The sequence below is a fragment of the Syngnathus floridae genome, chromosome 21, assembly GCF_059516105.1.
Source record: "Syngnathus floridae isolate MCC-2025c chromosome 21, RoL_Sflo_1.0, whole genome shotgun sequence".
In the NCBI taxonomy this organism is placed as follows: domain Eukaryota; kingdom Metazoa; phylum Chordata; class Actinopteri; order Syngnathiformes; family Syngnathidae; genus Syngnathus; species Syngnathus floridae.
The window spans coordinates 7,357,501-7,375,897 of NC_142433.1; the positions used below are offsets into that span (position 1 = coordinate 7,357,501).

Sequence of the window (18,397 nt, forward strand, 5' to 3'; positions counted from 1 at the left end):
AGCTCGCCGCCACAACAATGCGGTGGGCGGGTCCTGCTTGATGCATGCTTCGCCTCCAGGGGGCGCTTGCTTCGCCAGGCTGCGCTAACGTGATTGTGGCTTTGTTGCCATCAGTGCGACGTGGGCGAGCGCTGCGCCATGAAGCATGGCCCCAGAATCGGACGACTGTGCGACTGCCTGCGGGGGGCGGCGTGCAACACTTTCTTCCTGCGCTGCTACTGAAGGCCCAAAGGCCCGAAGGCCCACCCGCGAGGACGCCGGCACGCTAATCCAACCACAGCACTTTTGGGACAATGTTTTGCAACACTCGACACAAAAGTCTTCTGTTGTCCGGCGAACCGTTAAAACAATGGTGACGGGCGGGGATGGTCTGATGCTTTTCTGGCTTGAATTCCAAACTCAAACCAATTTTGGGTACGCCCTTTGTACCGTGTTTGTGCCACCTTCTGTTGATTAGAAAAGACCAGAAAAAGGCAAGTCCAACTTTTAGGGGTTTCTTCATTTGCTAGGTTTGGCTGCATCGCACACAACATCATCGAAGACCATGTCCCGTGGCCCTAAAAAATTTCGACCTCTTGCCACAGCTAAGTAGAATTAAGAAAAGCAAAGGGTCGCGTCGCATCGCGTCCTGGCGTCCTCACGGGTGTCGCGCAGCAGGCCGCGACACCGTTTGCTGCTCGCTGTCCTCCTTATTGCCTGTCAAGTGTCATCTCATGTTTGTTCAATAAAGCTCCTTCACAAAGATGCACGTGTCACTCTGGCTCCTTTCAAGGAGTCGAACCTGGTTTTGCTGTCCCTGACAGTACACAATGAACTGAAACGATTCATCGAATACTCCCCAAACCCTTTATGTATTTTCATCTACGAGGGAGGTTTCAAACACACACAAAAAAAACCCGGACTCTGACCTCTGTCGCAGCAGAGACAGTGCGCGACACGACACACAACACAAGAGCTCAGTGCTGCCAGCTGCCACGTTGTGGCGCAACGCGGTACTGCGGTTGATGGACGTCGGGACGGATTTCCTTCACGGCCGCCTCCTTATTTGAAGTTAGGGAGTGGAACGCAATGGGCCAATCAGAGACAAGTGATCGGGTGACGTCGGGCCATGCTGCGAAGCTTCTTTCATTACTTCGCCTCACATGCCGCTTATCAAGCGGCTGGCATTTACTGCGACGATAAGACGCCTTCGTCACAGGCGCACAAAGGTATTTATCTCCCACCAAATAACATGAACGGACAAAGTGGCCTTTTCGCAGCACTTTCAAAGGCAACCTGACACCATAGCCAGCGTGTGTGTGGGTGCACACTACTCTTTTATTGGGATTTGAATGAAGCGATCACGAAATATCGTTTTTATTTCAATAGACGCTGCAATGGATTAATGGCATTGCTTATGTATTTCATTGAGGATAGATGATTTCAGAGAAACAAATTGTATCTCAAAGTAGCACTTCATCATTCTGATGATGATAGCCGTGTTTAGATAACTCGAAATCATGTGGATCAGTGCAAGTTTGCAGGCGAGGACAAACGTCTCTCACAAGGTGGCAGCACTGCAAGGATGTAAAACTCGGAAGTCCCCCCCCCCCCCCCCCCCCCACACACGGTCGTACAAAATGTAATATGAAATTAGATTGTTTTGTGTTAAAGTCAGAAGCCAAAAGGAAATGTATACACCGGTGTACCGCTATCGTATTTAATTGAGGACGAATAAAAGCTGAGAGACGAATCGTTTTGTTAAGAAATTTATTGTCTCGTCATCACTACTTTCGGCCAGTTGTCAAAATAAAGGTTATTGCAGGCAAATATTTCTAAATTTGGTTGATTTTAAGGGTCTATTAAAAGGTAGAAAAATAAACCTTTTTACTCCGACTGTGATGCATATTTTGTTGAAATAAATGAAAGTCTGTCGAGGTTTATTTTGAACTTTGTCAAAGGTTAACTTCCTCCTTGGTGACGAATCCAAATGGCCGTTTGGCGCATGCGCATCACATTGTTATTTCGTCAGTGCATGGGTTGACAAGCTGCTGGAGACGGCTGACTTCTTTGGACGCTTTTATTGGGTCATTTTCTTGTCAAGGCGATCCGCTTTGGCTTTTGGCGCGCCTTTTTGTTGTAGTCGTTGTTGTTGTAGTCATTTGCCGTTGTTGTTGTTGGGCGCCATGAACGTTACACTGGCGGTGAAGCAGTACATCTCGAAGATGATCGAGAGCAGCGGGGCCGGGATGAAGGTGCTGCTCATGGACAAGGAGACGGTGAGAAGACACAACGCCCATCAGTGAGGAGCAACAGAACAGATTAATGCTTGGCCTTAGTTCAACGATAGTTTTTCGGGGGGCTGGCCTCTCGTGCGTGCTCATTGTCGCCTGTGCGTACTGTGCAGACGAGTGTGGTGAGCGTGGTTTACACGCAGTCGGAGATCCTGCAGAAGGAGGTCTATCTCTTCGAACGCATCGACTCTCAGGGCAGAGAAAGCATGAAGCACTTGAAGGCCATCTGCTTCCTCAGACCCAGCAAGGTGCGTGCCAGCCGTCAGTGGCGCCGTCGGCGGCAGTGGCGTGACAAGCAGACGTGCGTTTGTGCTGCAGGAGAACGTGCAACATCTGATCCAGGAGCTGAGAAGACCAAAGTACAGCGTCTACTTTATTTGTGAGAACAGCCAGCGACCTGCACGCCGTCTCGCCCGTTCATGCTCTGCTCAAGCGTGTGTGTTTGCGCGTGTGTGTGTCAGACTTCAGCAACGTGATTAGCAAAAGTGAAATCAAGGCATTGGCTGAGGCGGACGAACAGGAAGTGGTGGCTGAAGTGCAGGTGAGTGACACTTCCTGACTTCCAAGTGGGACCATATTTCAACTTGGATCTACTCAAAGCAGCGGAGCCCTTTGTGTGCGTTCTTTTTTCTTTTTGACAATCCTCGATTGTGGGCCTGGTAGCGGACGAGCTGGCGGGGGTCATGTCCCCGTCATCGTCCTTGCGTCTCCTTCTGCAAATCGAAGCGTGAAGCGCGGCATGGTGCCGATATTGAATCAGTTAGACATGAGCCGTGAAAGGCGTAGCCCATCGCTGTTTTGTCACTCGTGTGGCCGGTTCCGACAAGGCCGCCGCTGCCGTCTTCCCCACTAATTGCATGTGCGCCTTTCCGCAGGAGTTTTATGGCGATTTCATTGCCGTCAATCCTCACGTGTTCTCCCTCAACCTGCAGGGTGTGGCCAAGGTAAAAAGGAGCACAGCTGGTCCCGCCTTGATGCGCATGCGCATGCTCATGTGTGTGCTTGTGTGTGCGTGCGCGTCAGGGCCGTAGCTGGGACCCGTCCATGTTGTTGCGCTGCACGCAGGGCCTGACGTCCGTCCTGCTGTCCCTGAAGAAGTGCCCCATGATCCGCTACCAGCTGTCCTCCGACATGGCCAAACGGCTGGCGGAGAGCGTCAAGGTGAGGCCGCCACTGTGCAGGTCGCTCGACCTGCCCGACCTCTGACCTCTCGCCCCAACGCAGCAAATCATCACCAAGGAATACGAGCTCTTTGACTTCAGGAAGACGGAAGTCCCGCCCCTGCTGCTCATTCTGGACCGCAGCGACGACGCCGTCACGCCGCTGCTCAACCAGGTGCAACATCCGTGACTGTGGTGTTTTTCCTCAACATTTTGAACTCAAACTTTCTTACGGGATCAAAGTTGAAATTGAACCGTGCGTGCGTGTGCGCAGTGGACGTACCAGGCCATGGTGCATGAGCTGCTGGGCCTCAACAACAACCGCATCGACTTGTCCGGGGTGCCCGGTATCAGCAAAGACCTGCGCGAGGTGGTCCTGTCCGCTGACAACGACGATTTCTACGCCAACGTGAGTATCCAACTGGGAGACCCCCCCACACACACTTTTTTGTTTATGACTTCTGTATACGTGCCGCGTAGCAAATGCAAAGGATGGGATCAAGTCATGTCAATATACGTAGCAATAGATTTATTTTCTGACGGGGGGGAGATTGTGAGCCTCATGGCAACAGACGTGGTCTCTTGCAGAACTTGTACTTAAACTTTGGTGAGATCGGCAGCAACATCAAGAACCTGATGGAGGACTTTCAAAAGAAAAGACCCAAAGGCCAGCAGAAGCTAGAGTCCATCTCGGACATGAAGGTGCTGCCACCCGCCCGCCCGCGCGCGTTTGTCCTTTGCGGAGCCATTTGACCCCACCCTCTGCGGCCGCCACAGGCTTTTGTGGACAACTACCCGCAGTTCAAGAAGATGTCGGGCACCGTGTCCAAGCACGTGACGGTGGTGGGCGAGCTGTCGCGGCTAGTGGCCGAGCGGCGGCTGATGGAGGTGTCAGAGGTGGAGCAAGAACTGGCCTGCCAGAACGACCACAATGGCGCGCAGCAGGTATGCTCGGCGGACGCTGTCGCCAAAGATGTTCTGGCGTGACGCAATTATCCTGTACCCAGAACGTGCGTCGGCTGCTGCGCGACAGCCGCGTGACGGAGCTGGACGCCGTGCGGCTGGTGGCGCTCTACGCGCTGCGCTACGAGCGTCACGCCGCCAGCGTCCTGCCGGCGCTTCTGGATGAGCTGGCCAGGAGAGGCGTGTCCGACCGGCACCGCAAGGTACAAAACACCACCCGCCGTCTCGGCCCAGCCGTCTTGAAGCGCTTGCGCTCGGTTGTTAGCGTCTCGCTCAACGTTGTCCACCTTTTTGATGTGGTCCAGCAAATGGTCGTTTCAATATTGTGCTCTGAGTCCGCACGCATTTATGCTCCTCCCGTCTCGGCTTTCCAATCACAATCTGTGTGCCAGATGGTCCAGTGTGTGGTTGAGTACGGCGGCAAGCGGGTTCGAGGAAGTGAGCTGATGGCACCGACGGACGCCGTCGCCATCACCAAGCAGTTCTTCAAAGGCCTCAAGGTGAGCGAGCAATGCGGACCGCTCGCCAACGCACAACGCCGTATGACATGCGGCCTCCAACAGGGTGTGGAGAACGTCTACGCGCAGCATCGGCCGCTTCTTCACGACACGCTGGATCAGCTGCTGAAAGGCCGCCTGAAGGACACTCACTTTCCTTACCTGGGAGCCAGCAGCCTCCGGGACAGGTGAGGTGACGCCCGCCCAGGTCACGCCCTCGTGACCCCCGCGTCTGTGCAGGCCCCAGGACGTGGTGGTGTTTATGATCGGCGGCACCACTTACGAAGAAGCGCTGAGTGTGTACAACTTGAACCGCAGTACGCCCGGCGCGCGCGTCGTGCTGGGAGGGACTAGCATGCTCAACACCAAGAGGTCTTGCTTGCAGCCACACACACACACACGCATGTGTTTCCGTGTTTGCAAGTGACACACACCTGCCTCTCTCCTGCACTTAGCTTCCTGGAGGAAGTGATGTCATCCACGAGCGGCGGCCTCAGTCGCCATAGCAACAGACACTGACCACCCTGTGGATGGAGAGTACATCAAGAACATCCGTCCCTCATCGGCACGCGGGTCCCATTTCTGCCTCGGGAGGCGATGACGCGCCTCGTCCATTTAGCGCCTTTTTGTTACTGCTGATCTGGCCACGTCAAGGGCAATTAAATGTAAAGGTTCAGATCATGACTTTTTTTTGTCTTCCCAGCAAGCACTATGCAAATGTGTTGCTGCCCAGTGCCGGCACAATGTGATTCGTGGCCCATAAACTCTTCCGGCATCAGGCCCAAACATTACCGTGTAACACTAACAAGTGGGCAGTGCAAAGAAGACAACAGAAAGTGTTTACTGCAAAATAACGTGGGACTTTTACTCCACTTGATGGCATCACAGAAGAGAAATGGGTGCAACGCATCCAATGACAAAAAGAAGGCACGGATGGAGCGATCTGGATTTTGTCCTTTTTCATTTTGGGTGCAGGCAAAGTGAGGACAGCTACCCTCGCCTTCCCTGATGACAGGAACGACGGCCTAACGGCAGAGTGGATTTGCACACAGGGTCCTCAATTTGTGAGTCCCAAAGCGGAGGAGTGTTACTTGTGGCAGCAAAACTGTGTTAACCACTTTGGCCGTGATTGTAGCGCACTCCCATGGGGAGGGCAAAAAGAGTCACAAAGCTTTTTTCATCCACATCTTCACCACAATTGGAGGCCCGTGCGCTTTGCGTGTTAGGATGGTGATGCCTCCTCCGCCGCTTTGTCCGCCTTTGCCTTCTCGTCGCTGCCACCGGTGAAAAAAAGCGGGAACATTCCCAAGATGCAGCCGATGAAGACCCCGATGGCTTTGCCCTGCGGATGCACGACATTAATGGCGGGGACAATGTCGCCGGCGCGACATGGGTCGGGCATCGAGCTTACTGCGTGTGAGCTGAGCCTGGTCTGCCACATGTCGGCCTGTTTTGGCGTCAGGTCCGGGACCCGCATTCCCAGTCTGGACGCCAGCGCCTCAACGTAACCTGCCAAGCTTGAGCGCGCGCACAAACATGTGCGAATCAGCGGGAAAGCCCGAGTCGAAAGGGTTTTTCATTTTCAGATCCAAATGACGCTTCGTGTCTGGCTCATCAAGTCTTGTGTGGGCCGTGGCCGAACCAATCCCAAACCCTCAACCTGAGTCCTTACCCGAGACCCGCCAAGTCGGACACCAGGTTCCCCAGGGCGGCGGCTGCACAAAAGGAAAAACATCCACATCAAAACACGTCACGTAGAGCGCAGCGGCACTTTTTCCCTCCGTCTCGGTAACCGTAGCAACGCACTCATCTCCATTAGAACAAACGGAAGGAGCACAAAGAGTTCCGGGACCAAGTCGACACAAAACATTGAAAATGCAACGGCGGTCATCGGACGTTACCGGCCATGGTGGAGATTCCCAGCGTGACTCCAATGGAAAGCTCAATCTGTGTCCCCTGCAGGCCAGAAGAATACGGGAACAAAATAGACAAGTTACGTGCTTCACGGGCGGCATCGGGAAGGCGAGGCGGCCTGCCACTCACAGCTGAGATCATGATGGCATTGTCCAGGAAACCAAAGCCGATGAAGGGAAGAGTGTTGTGGAATAAAACTGCAAGCAAGCAGCCGGCAGGTGAGCGAGCGAGCGAGCGAGTGAGTTTGTTTGCTTGCATGTGTGTGAGAGTGACGCTGACCATATCGGATCTGAGCCGCGGTGGGTGGCAAAGATTCCACTGTTTCTGTGGAGTAAAAGCAAACATCAGAAAAAAACACCATGAAGAAAGAGCGTGGTGAGTTGACATATTGTCTGGATGATTTGGTATTTCTGTTGACTCCCACACTCAAGACTAATTTGTCCTTTAGGAGAAAAGGGATAAATGGTGACGAGATTCGTGCTGAAGTCCACCACTGGGAATTGGACCTTCTAAAAGAGTTTCCGGGTATTCAACAGAAACTTGCGCAACCATTCGCGGGGCGCTGAGCTGTGACCACGCCTACTTATTTAAAGGACCGGTGAGCCTCAAACCCGGAAGAACGCTATGGGGCGGGGCGGGATGAGGCGCGGTGGACATAGGGACGCACCTTGAGCGATGGCAATGGACTCGAAGTCCTGGAGTTCCTTTAGCAAGCAGGCCCTCTCGCGGGCCTGCAGTCGGTAGATGAACTCTTTGGCCCGCCTGGGCGAGTTGAGCCGCTCTCTGGGTTCGTTGCGGCCGTGAGTTCCGAGCAGGCGCCGAGGCCACTGACTAGCTGCATCGCCCGGGAGCTTCCCCGGCCGAACGGCCACCGCCACACAACGAAGTGCGGCTGCCGCCGGCGGGCACAAGCGAAGCATGCCGAGCGCACGGAATCGCAATGAATGATTGAATAAAGTCGCTCGGTGGTCGATGTGGTTGCTTCTCAATGTCTACCCAAAATGAACGAACGACTTTCACGAGTCCACTTGCGTTTCTTGTTCAAGTTGTGAACGCTCACAGCAGTGAAGCCAAAGCCGATGAGTCACACTTCCGGTTGCCGCTTTCAGTATAAAACGTTAAACAGTTTTCCCGTTTTTTTGTTTTTCCACTCATGATTTGCAGGGGATATTTTATGCGCGCGCACACACACACACACACACACACACACTTTGATTGCTTGATTGATTGATTGATTGATTGAATAAACTTTCCCAATCGGCCAAGGGTGCGTTCGGAAAATTAGTCCGACGTCCTCTTCCTACGCTGAAAGTCAATAAAAAGTAAAGAGCACCCCGCTCCCATTTATTTCCAAATGTCGGGGCGCCGAGTGCGCGCACCGTCACTCCGTTTCTTATGCACCCTGAGTAACCGACCAACAAATTTGAGCAAGCTCTGAGTTGCCGGTTGGAGTTGGAGGCCGGAGATTTTTTTCAGGACGTGCCTCAAAAACCCGTCGCTGCGTCACATCCGGCTAAGGTTTCCCCAACAATGGCGGCGAGCGGTTTGAAACTCAATTTTTGGGAGAATGGACCCAAACCGGGCGCCTTTTACTCGCTCCGAAGCGGCAGCGACGTCGAGCAGAATTCAGCTGGTGGTCCAGTTCGACACACCCTGTGAGCGTCAAGATTTCGTTTTCTATTCTTCCTCCCAGACTTGAGCTGATTAGCTTTCGCTTTGAGTGCCGCTGCTGTCTCATCCTCGAGCTAACTGATGCTAAGCTAACTGATGAGACTTTCGGTAGTACGTTGAAGCCTCGGTCATAACACGTGCATTGAATTGCGTATCATTTTCATGTGTACTTTTTCTGCTCATGGTTGTTCGTTAGATTAGCAAACTGATCTGTTGCTCATCCTGTCAGGCGATTTAACTTTACGCACCCCTAAACATGTAATCGTAGATTCAGAAAACACTGGTTGAATACAACGTGCGCTTAAAATACCAATTGGAGCCTACGAATATGTACAATACTACTTAAACGGACAATGTCCACAAGTGACAAAATTATTGCATTGCGTTTGTTGCACGTCTTTTAGCCTGCAAGTTTCCGATAGGCTATGTTTGAAAACTGCTTGTGTACTCGAAGTGCTGTTAAATGGTGACGTAATTTTGTGCGCAGGACCCCGATGGTGACGGGAACGTCGGTGCTGGCGGTCAAGTTTGATGGCGGCGTGGTGATGGCAGCTGACATGTTGGGCTCGTACGGCTCCCTGGCAAGGTTCCGGAACATCTCCAGACTCATGAAGGTGAGCCTTGCCCCCAAAATACACTGTAATCTTTGCATGTCAAGCAAACTGGAGTCTGTGTAAACTTTGCAATGACCAACTGGTCAATATTGGACTGCAACAAGACTCCATCCCCACTCTTGTGCTGAAACATTTTTCCCCCTAGGTGAACAACAGCACCATCCTGGGCGCTTCAGGTGACTACGCCGACTACCAGTACCTCAAGCAGGTCATCGAGCAGATGGTGTAAGCGAAACCGTTGGCCGTGCCGCACCGGCTGAGCGGCTCAGGAGCTCAAGCTGCCTTCGCTTTGCTCTGCTCCTGGCAGCATCGACGAGGAGCTGCTGGGAGACGGCCACAGCTACAGCCCCAAGGCCGTGCATTCGTGGCTCACCAGGGTCATGTACAACCGCCGCAGTAAGATGAACCCCTTGTGGAACACTGTGGTCATCGGTGGCTTCTACCACGGACAGAGGTTGGTTTCGCGATTTGACCGGACGGCGAAAGTTGCTCTGCAGTCGGCACCCGATTCTTTTTTTCACTGCAATCACGGTCACTTTCTCTGTAGTTTTCTGGGTTACGTGGACAAGCTGGGCGTGGCTTACGAGGCCCCCACGGTGGCCACCGGCTTCGGCGCCTACCTGGCTCAGGTCAGTGTGCCTTCCTCTCTGCAACGGGCACACAGTTCGGTTTCTATATGACCTGCGTCGTGCGTGCAGCCCCTGATGCGGGAGGCGCTGGAGAACAAGGTGCACGTGAGCAAACAGGAAGCCCGCGAGCTGGTGGACCGCTGCCTCAAGGTTCTCTACTACAGAGACGCTCGCTCCTACAACAGAGTGAGTTCCGAAAACCATCTTGAATTTGTGTTTGACGGCGACTGATGCTAGTGGTCACGCAGATTTTCATGATGCTCAAAGTTGACCCAAATGAGGTAGGAGATGATTGTCATAGGCCTTTTTATTGTGTCAGTACGAGGTCGCCATAGTAACTGAAGAGGGCGTGGAGATTGTTGGCCCGCTGTCTTCCGAAACCAACTGGGACATTGCGCACACTATCAGGTAAGGGGCAAAGATCTTTTGCGCCTCCTCCTCATCTGAGAAGGATGCTAAAGGAAGGTCAGAAAAGCCAGAAACACTTGAGAGGCTCGTGAGTCCTTATTGGTGAAGAAAGTCTACATTTGACATTTATTCTGTCTGCAGCGGCTTTGAATGAATACCGAAGGGAGCCAGACTTCCGCTTTCTCTGCGCTCAAGCAAACGTTTCTTCTCACTTTTGTATCATTTGAATAAATGTGTTCAGTCAAACATTGCTGAGTTTTCTCGTGTATCTATTAGTCAAATTACATATTTTATTTTGACAGACATGCACATTTATTGGTCATATTGATATTATGTTTTTATGACGTAATGATTTTAGTTGCGTATGTTCCAGACAGGTTGTTGCTATGTAGAAAAGCCGCGATCAGCTCCTCTGTCTCGTAACTGGGTAGATCAGACGACGTCGTCCAATCCAAATAATCTCCGTCAGAAAAAGGTTTGGTCTCCCCGAATGAAATGCGACCAGATTTGGGTATCCGGGCAGGTTAGGGCCAGCCCGCCAATGGGAATGGACGTGCGCTTTGTAGTCAGGCAGACATAACAGAGTCGTCCAATCACAAAAAAATCTCAAGGGCTTTTTTTTTTTTTTGCTGTATCTTGGCTCAGGTACTTTCCTTTTCTTTTTTAAAATGCTAACTCCAACGCTAGTCAATTGTACTCTAGTGGTTGAACAACAAGAGTCACTGCCCGCGTTTGGGGATTACTTTGAAATAAAATCGAGTGGAAAAATCAGCGGAGGGCTCGCTTCGACGCTTGCTAGCTGATGCTATTTGATAGCAACGAGCTCGGCTTGTTTTGTTAGCTTGCTGGAGACAAACGTTGCCGTCGTCGGTAAAGTTCGGATGTCATCGCGCTTCCCACTTTGTGAGTGCGCTTATAAGATTTAGGAGGACGACGGGGAGGAGGAGGACATGAGGGTCACCACGGCATGTCCGCTAGCATGACGACTAGGTGCTTAGCCCTATGCTAACGAAGCCGACACATGGCGCCGGGCGGCCGGGTCGGCAGCTTTGCGTTACTTCGGTGTTGCCTGGCGCTCGGGGAGCAAACGTGCCGCAGAGGCGCCGTCCGTCCCCCACGATGACCTCAAACTAGTTAAACGTTTAATCATGACTGATGGTGTGCGCTTATGGACCTCATACAATTAATGTGTCCACACAAGCGGTAGCGACATTAGATGGAACGCTTCTTGATATCTGCAGTTTAACATGTGAGTAGAGCAGCAAGTGGTCAGTCCGTCTAACTCATGGTTCTGGGGCTCGAATCTGGGTTCACCTTAACCCCCTCCCAAGTCCTAAAACATGTTTGCCAAATTGTGCAGTTGGCAATGCTTGCGGGTCTGCACGCGTATTGGCATATTCCGGCGACCAGTGTTTTGCCCTTCATTTGACTGGCGACCGCTCCATTGTTTGTCGACATGCGCCTTGACATGAAGTGGTGACCAGTCCGGGATGTTCGCTGGTACGGGGTCAACAAGCAAAGCAAGAGGATGAATTGTGAATTGGCAAGTGGTGTTGCTTGTTTTGGAAGTGTGGAGACCAACCTTTAGGGTCCTGCCTTTGTACAGATGGTGCTCCTGAGCACCGTGTAGTCAGTGGTCCACATGTTGGAGGAGCAGCACCGGGGCCACCCCGGCGGCAACCAGGAGGAGGACGACGACGCCAAGGCACCCGATGCCCATACCGAGCCCAGCATGTTGCTGCAGAAGCTCAAGACAAACATCTCGTACGTCGCCGGACAACATCAACCACACAAGCCATCCAACGGTCTCATGGTCTGTTTGTCCTCCGTTGCAGAAAGAGTGTTCAGGCCAAAGTGGACCAGATCCTGGTGAGCGGCACATGGACACACAGCTTCATATGGACGGGTTGGATGTAGATGTAGGGCGCTTATTTGAGGCCGGCGTGGTTCGTTGATAGATTGGTCTCTCCCAACCCAGAGGTTGAGTGTTTGATCCCTGGTCATCGTGACCATGTCCAAGTGTCCTTGAGCAAGACACCGGGCATTTCCCACAGTAACACCGCAGAACATGCACGGGCATGAATTGATGATCATTCAGTTGCCGCATTACTCCGTAACATCCGTCAGAAAATCCACCACGGTCTCGATCGTTTTTTTTTTTCTCCAAGTGAAAGCGGAGACGTTTGCTACTGTATTGTTTTTCATGAACACAACGCAAAGCGCCACTCGAAGAATCTAAATGAAATTGCAGCAATGCATCAAAATGGAATCGTAGCCTTGAGAATCCAATGAAAAGAAAATCTGAGTGGAAGAGATGCGCAACCCGAAAAATGCGCAAAGAGAATGTCAAGTCAAGTTTGTTTATATAGACCTAAATCACAGGCAAGTCTCAACACATTTACAAAAAATTGACAATCATTCTCAAACATCCCCTGATCTTAAACTCCCAATGTCCGTCCGGTAGCCGTGGTTGTTGCATTGCCGCGAGAAGACGTTTTCTGCTGATGATGTCACGGCCTATTCTCGTCTGACAGCAAGATGTTCAACGCTTCTCCGACAACGACAAGCTCTACCTGTACCTCCAGCTGCCCTCGGGTCTGGCCGCTGGCGACAAGAGGTCCGCCCACCTGCCTTCTGGCTGCCTTCTGCCGCACCGCTCCAAAAGCACTCATACTAATGATGTGTTTGTGTGTGCCTAGCGTCGGCGGTGACAGTCCGTTCAACACGTCTGAACAGGTGCACACCTGCAATTGGATCCGCAGCCACCTGGAGGAGCACTCGGACACGTGTCTGCCCAAGCAGGATGTCTACGAAACCTACAGGTGAGTGAACGCGTGTGCATGTAGGGTGACCTGTCTTCCGTGCTGTCTGCGTATCCTCTGCTCTTTTCAGGCGCTACTGTGAGAACCTGCAGCATCGGCCGCTGAGCGCCGCCAACTTTGGCAAAATCATCCGCGATATTTTCCCCAACATTAAAGCTCGACGGCTGGGAGGCCGAGGCCAGTCCAAATATCCTGACCCCAAACGTAGCGCGGCCAAAGCCGCGCTGTGCTCTCCTTTACGCCACATCGCGTGTTGTGAACGTGTCAAGTGTGGCTGGAGCTTTTTCCCTAACTGCCGAGGCGCCACGTACTGTTACAGCGGAATCAGGAGAAAGACCGTGCTCAACATGCCGCTGCTGCCCAGCCTCGACCTCAAGAGCGACCCGGTACGCACACGCGTGCATGCCTCGAGGTCAAGCCCGCCCCATCTCCTTGTCCTCTTTTTCTGCGTACTCAGGCAGAGTTGACGGAGTTGGTGCAGACGTACAAGCAGGAAGTGACGGAGGCAGCGTGCGAGTTGATCTGCGACTGGGCGCAGAAGATCCTCAAGCGTTCCTTTGACACAGTGGTGGAGATTGCGCGCTACCTCATCCAAGAGCACATTGTCAATCCCAGATGCCGCCAAGCCGAGCTGGTGGCGTCGGCAGCGCTGGCTGGTAATACGCGCGCGGGAGAAGATTGGCTCGGATCTATGTTTGTGGGCCTCACCATGTCCCCGCTATGTTCCAGGAGGTCCCGCCAAGCCTCACAAGGTCATCAAGAAAACACCCCCTGTGTCCAAATGCGAGGGCGACGCCCCCGCCGACCTCAGGGTAGCCGAGTGACCGCCTGCCAGAGTCCAAGTCGCTGTGGCTCACCACTTCCTGTTTCCTCAGGACTGTGGAGACTCGGCCTCCTCATCTGCCTCGAAGTCACCGGCCGCCGACAAGGCGGCGCCCTTGGCCAAACCTCTATCGCTGGAGGCCCCGCCCTCTCCAGCCGTCTCATCTCTTCGGCCTGCGGTAGGTTGCCTACAGCAGCTGTCAATCAACTTACATCAATCAAATGAAACCGTGTGCGTGCGTGCGCAGGTGGAGGCGTACATGAAACAGCTCCCCCGAATCCTGCCTCGCAGCTCCCTCCCTGACAAGATGCCGCTGTCGGTACGCTCTTCGCCACCCTCGTTGGCGCCCAAAGATGCGGGCGGAGCCTCTGGAACGGGCAGCCCGGCAGCGAGCAGTGGGGGCGTGAAGGTGATTGCCATGGCGACGCTGCCCCAGCAACAGGGTGGTTCGCTGCCCCTCATGATCGTCCCCCAGGGCTGTTTGTCCTATGAGCGGGAAAAAGCGCCTGCGTCGGTGCTGCAGAAAGCGCGGGAGGGCGCAGTTAAGCGCCCCCACGAGGCCACAGAGGGCGCTTCGACGGTTGCTTTGGCGGGCCCTCCAGTCAAACGCAAACGCGGGAGACCGAGGAAACCTCGCCCAGAGGACGCTTTGCCCCAGCCTACCACGCCGTCTCAGCCACCGCGGCCATCGGCAACGCCCCACGGCCCCGTCATCACCTCGGTGACAGGCGGCGTCATCCAAAAGGCGTCGTCATCTGTGTCCACCTCGCAGTCGGTGCTGGAGCTAGTGATACGAGAGCCGCCGGGTCTCCTTCTGAGCGCGCTGCCCGCGCCCCCCACCGCCACCCGGCTGGCCCCACTGGGCGGCGGCGGCCCACCTGAGCCGGACCACCATGCCCGGCCGCTGCTGCTTTTCCAGAGCGCGGGGAACGCCGGATGGGAGCTGGCAGCATCCGGTCGCACGCCAATGGTGGAGGTCATCCAGAAGGCGCCCCGACCCAACAGCAACAATACCGGCACCAGCGGCAGCACTAGCAGCTGCATCTGGCCTTCGCCTGACCCTCCTCGAATGCTACGCGAGTGCGGCCAAGTGGAACCCGTGTTGGTGGAAGTCGACCCGTTGTTGTCCTCGTCGTCTCCTCCTTCTGTAGCCCGAAAAGGGGAGGAGCCGACTCACAGCCCCTAGACGCTGTCTCTCTTTTGACCTCGCGGCCCCGCCCCCTCATCCTTCTCGCAGGCAGAAATCCCAGTTTGGCCACGTGCTTGACCGATGGCGGGGATGAATGAAGCCTCGACCTCGAGCTGAGATGCTGTTGCACTCAACTCGCACTGTGGTTCCTCCTCCGTCCATCCATAGGACACCCCCCCGGCGGAGCCCAAACATGAAGTAGTATTCCAGAGGAAGGGACAGGAAAGATGACTTACTACGGGTCAGAACCTGCTTCTGGTTCTTTGCGCTGACCTCCACACTTTTGTGTGCTGCTTTGTTCTTTTGCTGCCATAACTGCTCTTCCACGCATGAGTGTGTACATACATGTGTGTCCATGTGTGGGTTGTTTGTGTGTGTGTTTGAGTGCGCGCACGCTCATCTCAATGCTCTTGTCTTCGCCCAGAACGATGAGCACAATGGTGGGCAAAATGCTCACATGCAGTTGTTTGAGTGTTAGCGCAGAAATTTGTTTGCACTAACACCACATCATTTATGTGATGTCATGTGATGATGAATATTGAGTGTTGAGAATGAATTTTGGCGAAAACCACGACAAATGGTAGTCTGCCGTCTACAAAGCAACGGTGGGGAGATATGACGTGATGTGGAAATTCTTCATTTATGTAGGAAGGCGAGCTCGACTTGAGAAGTCGGTGGAGAAATCCATGACATGAAAATCGGTGATCGGGTAGTTTGCGGATCGATTGTGCACCTGCGCCATCTTGCACTTTTACACAGTAAATAGGAGGCAAAGGCAAGGAGTGACGACACGTTCAAGTCGTCAATTTTAGGCTGTTAAGGCGAGGTTTGTGCGCGCTCCCCTGCCCTCGGGCATTGTGGATAATATAGTTTGTTTATGTTTCTCTGTTGCTATGAAAACGTGTCCCGCTCGGTTTTCCTGTGAGGTTTGTTTTTTTTGGTCTTTGTTTGTGTTGAGTATTTGTGTTGTTTCGCGTTTGCACTTTATACTTGTTCTTGTGTGTTGGCATGAAACCGACCAAGTCGGTCCAATTGTAAAAAAAAAAAAAAAAAACACAAGATGCCAATCATGAGTGAAACGCACCTTTGCTTTCCTTGCGTGTGTGTAAATTATATTTTTATTGTCGAATTGAAAACTAAAATTCAAACTATTGTTAGACATTTCCTTACTCTATTTTAAAACGCTAATCAAATAACCAGTCGTTTTCTCACTTTTAAAGGCGCCAAAAAGTCTACCTTAGCTTTTATTTTTGAGAATGTAAAGGTTGGTTGACTTCCGGGTTGGAGCTCGTCGACCTTGCCAATCGGAAAACCAACGATCGATTGGCGCTCCAAAACGCACGAAATGGACCCACGTCGCCAGTTCGCTTCGCATTTGGAGCCCATCTTCATCGTTGAAGGTTTGTTTTCCACCAATTTTTTGCTGACGTAATGAAGGCTCCCCGCTTGGGCAACAGCTAAACTGTTAGCAAGAGCTAGCTGCTTATGCTACAACGTGTCACCAACCCAATTAAAAAACAAAAAAATATAAAGTTGTGTGGTCCGTCGTTGCTTACGAACACATAAGTAATTGACAGTTTGTTACTTTAACCTGCTCAAATACTATATTTATAGAATATAATGCCTTTCTAATTGTACAACAGGTACACAACGAAATTGGTTCGTAGTAGGGGGAATGAGGTGTGAACTGTAAAGGGCTATCCCTAGCATAAGTAAATCGGCATGGATAAGGAAGAAAGTATAAAGCAAACCTAGTTCCCTGGTGCAGAATTGGAATTATTAGATAGGTGAGTGTACCTTCTAGAATTGCACAAGGTTACGTTTGCCAAGTAGTAGCGGGATCAGACAGATAAATTGACTTTGCGTGTGGAATTGCACAAGATTGTATACATCTTGGCGGAGTCATACTTGTGCTTTCTTCTTTTCCGCTCGTTCCAGTAGTGTTGCCGTCCGACTTGCTGGAAGTGATCGTGGAGGAAGACCGACAGCTGCTCCCGCCCCCACGCGTTAAAGAGGAAGCGGAGAGCCGAAGCGAGCCGGACGAGCGAGCCGATTCAGACGGTTGCGACTCAGAGGCGGCCGCCGGGACAAAGCGGTTGAGCTGCCTGCAGTGCTGCCAGACTTTTGACAACAAATACCGGCTGGTGCACCACAGCAGGATGCACACGGGCGAGCAAATGGTCTGCGCAGTGTGTGGCAAAAACCTCTCCAGCAGGAGCAACCTACGCACACACATGAGGACGCACTCATCGGAGAAACCCTTCACCTGCTCCGTGTGCGGCAAAGGCTTTTCCGTCAAGAGATACCTGGTGTCCCACATGCGAATACACACAGGAGAGAAACCTTACTCCTGCTCCGTGTGTGGCTCGGGCTTCAGCTACCGCATGTCGCTGGTTCTCCACATGAGAACGCACACGGGAGAGAAACCCTTCTCTTGCTCCGCTTGCGGCAAACGCTTCTGCCAGAAAGGCCAGCTAAGAGCGCACACCAGGACACACACCGGAGAGAAACCCTTCTACTGCTCACTTTGCGGAAAGACGTTTTCTGAGCGGGGGCACATGATTTCGCACATCAGGTCGCACACGGGTGACAAACCGCACGCATGCTCGCTGTGTGGGAAAACCTTCTCCACCAAGAGGAACGTGACTGTCCACACCAGGACGCACACCGGCGAGACGCCGTTCAGCTGCAGCCTTTGTCACAAGAAATTCCCGCACAAGTATCAGATCACCCGACACAAGTGCGCTAACGTGCAGTAGCTCGGCCGCAGAGCGCAGTAGCTCGGCTGCAGAGTTGCGTGAAAATCCCGTCCCGGTGATCCCGGGTATGATTGCCAACGGAATCATTTGCTCATTGCCGACTTTGTACGCGGTGAACATTTTAGGGACTATCGGGCTTTGTTATACACTTTCTTACGAAGCCTTCTCTCAGGAGTCAAACGCACTCTGCGGACAAAATCCACATCGTTTTTTTTTTTTTTTTTTTTAAGGAGGGGAAGTAATCACATACAGATTATAAGGATTAATTGCGAGTTTTGTTTAACCTATAGCACAATGAATAATAGTGTTATGGTGTTTTTAAACCCAGTTTACTTGTGAGTTTTGTCAAACCCATAACACATTGAACAATAGTGTTATGCTGTTTTTAAACTTAAACTATTCGTCAGTTCGTAATTAAGAACAAACTGTGTTTTAATGTTTTACATTGTAAACCTTAGTCAAACTAAACTTAAACTGGACACATATCTTAATCCTGCAAATTCCCCATTATAGATGGCACAAAACTGTTGCACTTAAAAGCAACATGAGGGTCATTTTGTGTATTAATGGCGGGCCTCTCCGATTTTGGCATATTACACCATAAAAAGGCTCGAGTGTCAACTTCTGTTTTGATGTTTCATTTCCAGTGCAAACAAAATGCGGGAATTCTCCACA

The 18,397-nt window shown here is 52.3% G+C and overlaps 6 protein-coding genes across 15 annotated transcripts in view; 5 read left to right on the plus strand and 1 right to left on the minus strand.

The window, feature by feature from the left end:
• The window catches only part of cart4 (cocaine- and amphetamine-regulated transcript 4), a 1,676-nt gene extending 932 nt beyond the window's left edge, over positions 1-744 (plus strand). Inside the window, exon 4 of the mRNA XM_088365258.1 lies at positions 115-744. Within this exon, the coding sequence (XP_088221384.1) occupies positions 115-222 (108 nt within the window). The 3' untranslated portion in view covers positions 223-744. The remainder of the gene's footprint in view (positions 1-114) is intronic.
• Positions 745-1,073: 329 nt separating this feature from the next.
• Positions 1,074-5,569, plus strand: vps45 (vacuolar protein sorting 45 homolog). Of its 4 annotated transcripts, none has more exons than XM_088365200.1 (16): positions 1,104-1,208; positions 2,193-2,258; positions 2,387-2,521; positions 2,592-2,652; positions 2,735-2,814; positions 3,149-3,217; positions 3,297-3,434; positions 3,498-3,608; positions 3,708-3,842; positions 4,022-4,135; positions 4,211-4,378; positions 4,441-4,599; positions 4,789-4,896; positions 4,960-5,081; positions 5,134-5,265; positions 5,349-5,569. In XM_088365200.1, exons 1-16 carry the CDS (start codon positions 1,143-1,145, stop codon positions 5,410-5,412), a joined length of 1,728 nt encoding a protein of 575 aa, XP_088221326.1. In that variant the 5' UTR covers positions 1,104-1,142; the 3' UTR covers positions 5,413-5,569. The 4 variants fall into 4 exon arrangements, with proteins under 4 accessions (XP_088221329.1, XP_088221326.1, XP_088221328.1 ...); XM_088365202.1 differs by having other exon boundaries at positions 3,206-3,217; XM_088365203.1 differs by lacking the exon at positions 2,193-2,258 and having other exon boundaries at positions 1,074-1,208.
• Positions 5,570-5,732: 163 nt separating this feature from the next.
• LOC148380381 (transmembrane protein 65-like) lies at positions 5,733-7,937 on the minus strand. Its single transcript, XM_088365241.1, has 7 exons — positions 7,475-7,937; positions 7,087-7,131; positions 6,937-7,004; positions 6,795-6,849; positions 6,566-6,608; positions 6,305-6,410; positions 5,733-6,235 (listed from the first exon to the last, which is right to left on the minus strand). The coding sequence occupies exons 1-7, from the start codon at positions 7,725-7,727 to the stop codon at positions 6,116-6,118; spliced, it is 690 nt and encodes a 229-aa protein (XP_088221367.1). The 5' UTR covers positions 7,728-7,937; the 3' UTR covers positions 5,733-6,115.
• Positions 7,938-8,191: 254 nt separating this feature from the next.
• psmb4 (proteasome 20S subunit beta 4) lies at positions 8,192-10,379 on the plus strand. Its single transcript, XM_088365239.1, has 8 exons — positions 8,192-8,462; positions 8,966-9,092; positions 9,238-9,317; positions 9,400-9,546; positions 9,640-9,721; positions 9,791-9,907; positions 10,041-10,129; positions 10,271-10,379. Exons 1-8 carry the CDS (start codon positions 8,338-8,340, stop codon positions 10,281-10,283), a joined length of 780 nt encoding a protein of 259 aa, XP_088221365.1. The 5' UTR covers positions 8,192-8,337; the 3' UTR covers positions 10,284-10,379.
• A 279-nt stretch (positions 10,380-10,658) lies between these two features.
• rfx5 (regulatory factor X, 5) lies at positions 10,659-16,042 on the plus strand. Of its 6 annotated transcripts, none has more exons than XM_088365197.1 (11): positions 10,792-11,032; positions 11,736-11,893; positions 11,965-11,998; positions 12,664-12,746; positions 12,829-12,951; positions 13,022-13,138; positions 13,259-13,337; positions 13,409-13,607; positions 13,681-13,763; positions 13,827-13,952; positions 14,022-16,042. In XM_088365197.1, the coding sequence occupies exons 2-11, from the start codon at positions 11,772-11,774 to the stop codon at positions 14,958-14,960; spliced, it is 1,905 nt and encodes a 634-aa protein (XP_088221323.1). In that variant the 5' UTR covers positions 10,792-11,032; positions 11,736-11,771; the 3' UTR covers positions 14,961-16,042. The 6 variants fall into 6 exon arrangements, with proteins under 6 accessions (XP_088221318.1, XP_088221323.1, XP_088221317.1 ...); XM_088365196.1 differs by lacking the exon at positions 10,792-11,032 and adding exons at positions 11,127-11,378; positions 11,490-11,629 and having other exon boundaries at positions 13,022-13,337; XM_088365192.1 differs by lacking the exon at positions 10,792-11,032 and adding an exon at positions 10,659-10,774 and having other exon boundaries at positions 13,022-13,337.
• A 177-nt stretch (positions 16,043-16,219) lies between these two features.
• On the plus strand, positions 16,220-18,343 carry LOC148380384 (uncharacterized). Of its 2 annotated transcripts, none has more exons than XM_088365237.1 (2): positions 16,220-16,363; positions 16,902-18,343. In XM_088365237.1, the coding sequence occupies exons 1-2, from the start codon at positions 16,309-16,311 to the stop codon at positions 17,720-17,722; spliced, it is 876 nt and encodes a 291-aa protein (XP_088221363.1). In that variant the 5' UTR covers positions 16,220-16,308; the 3' UTR covers positions 17,723-18,343. The 2 variants fall into 2 exon arrangements, with proteins under 2 accessions (XP_088221363.1, XP_088221364.1); XM_088365238.1 differs by having other exon boundaries at positions 16,223-16,363; positions 16,905-18,343.
• The last annotated feature ends 54 nt before the right edge of the window (positions 18,344-18,397 follow it).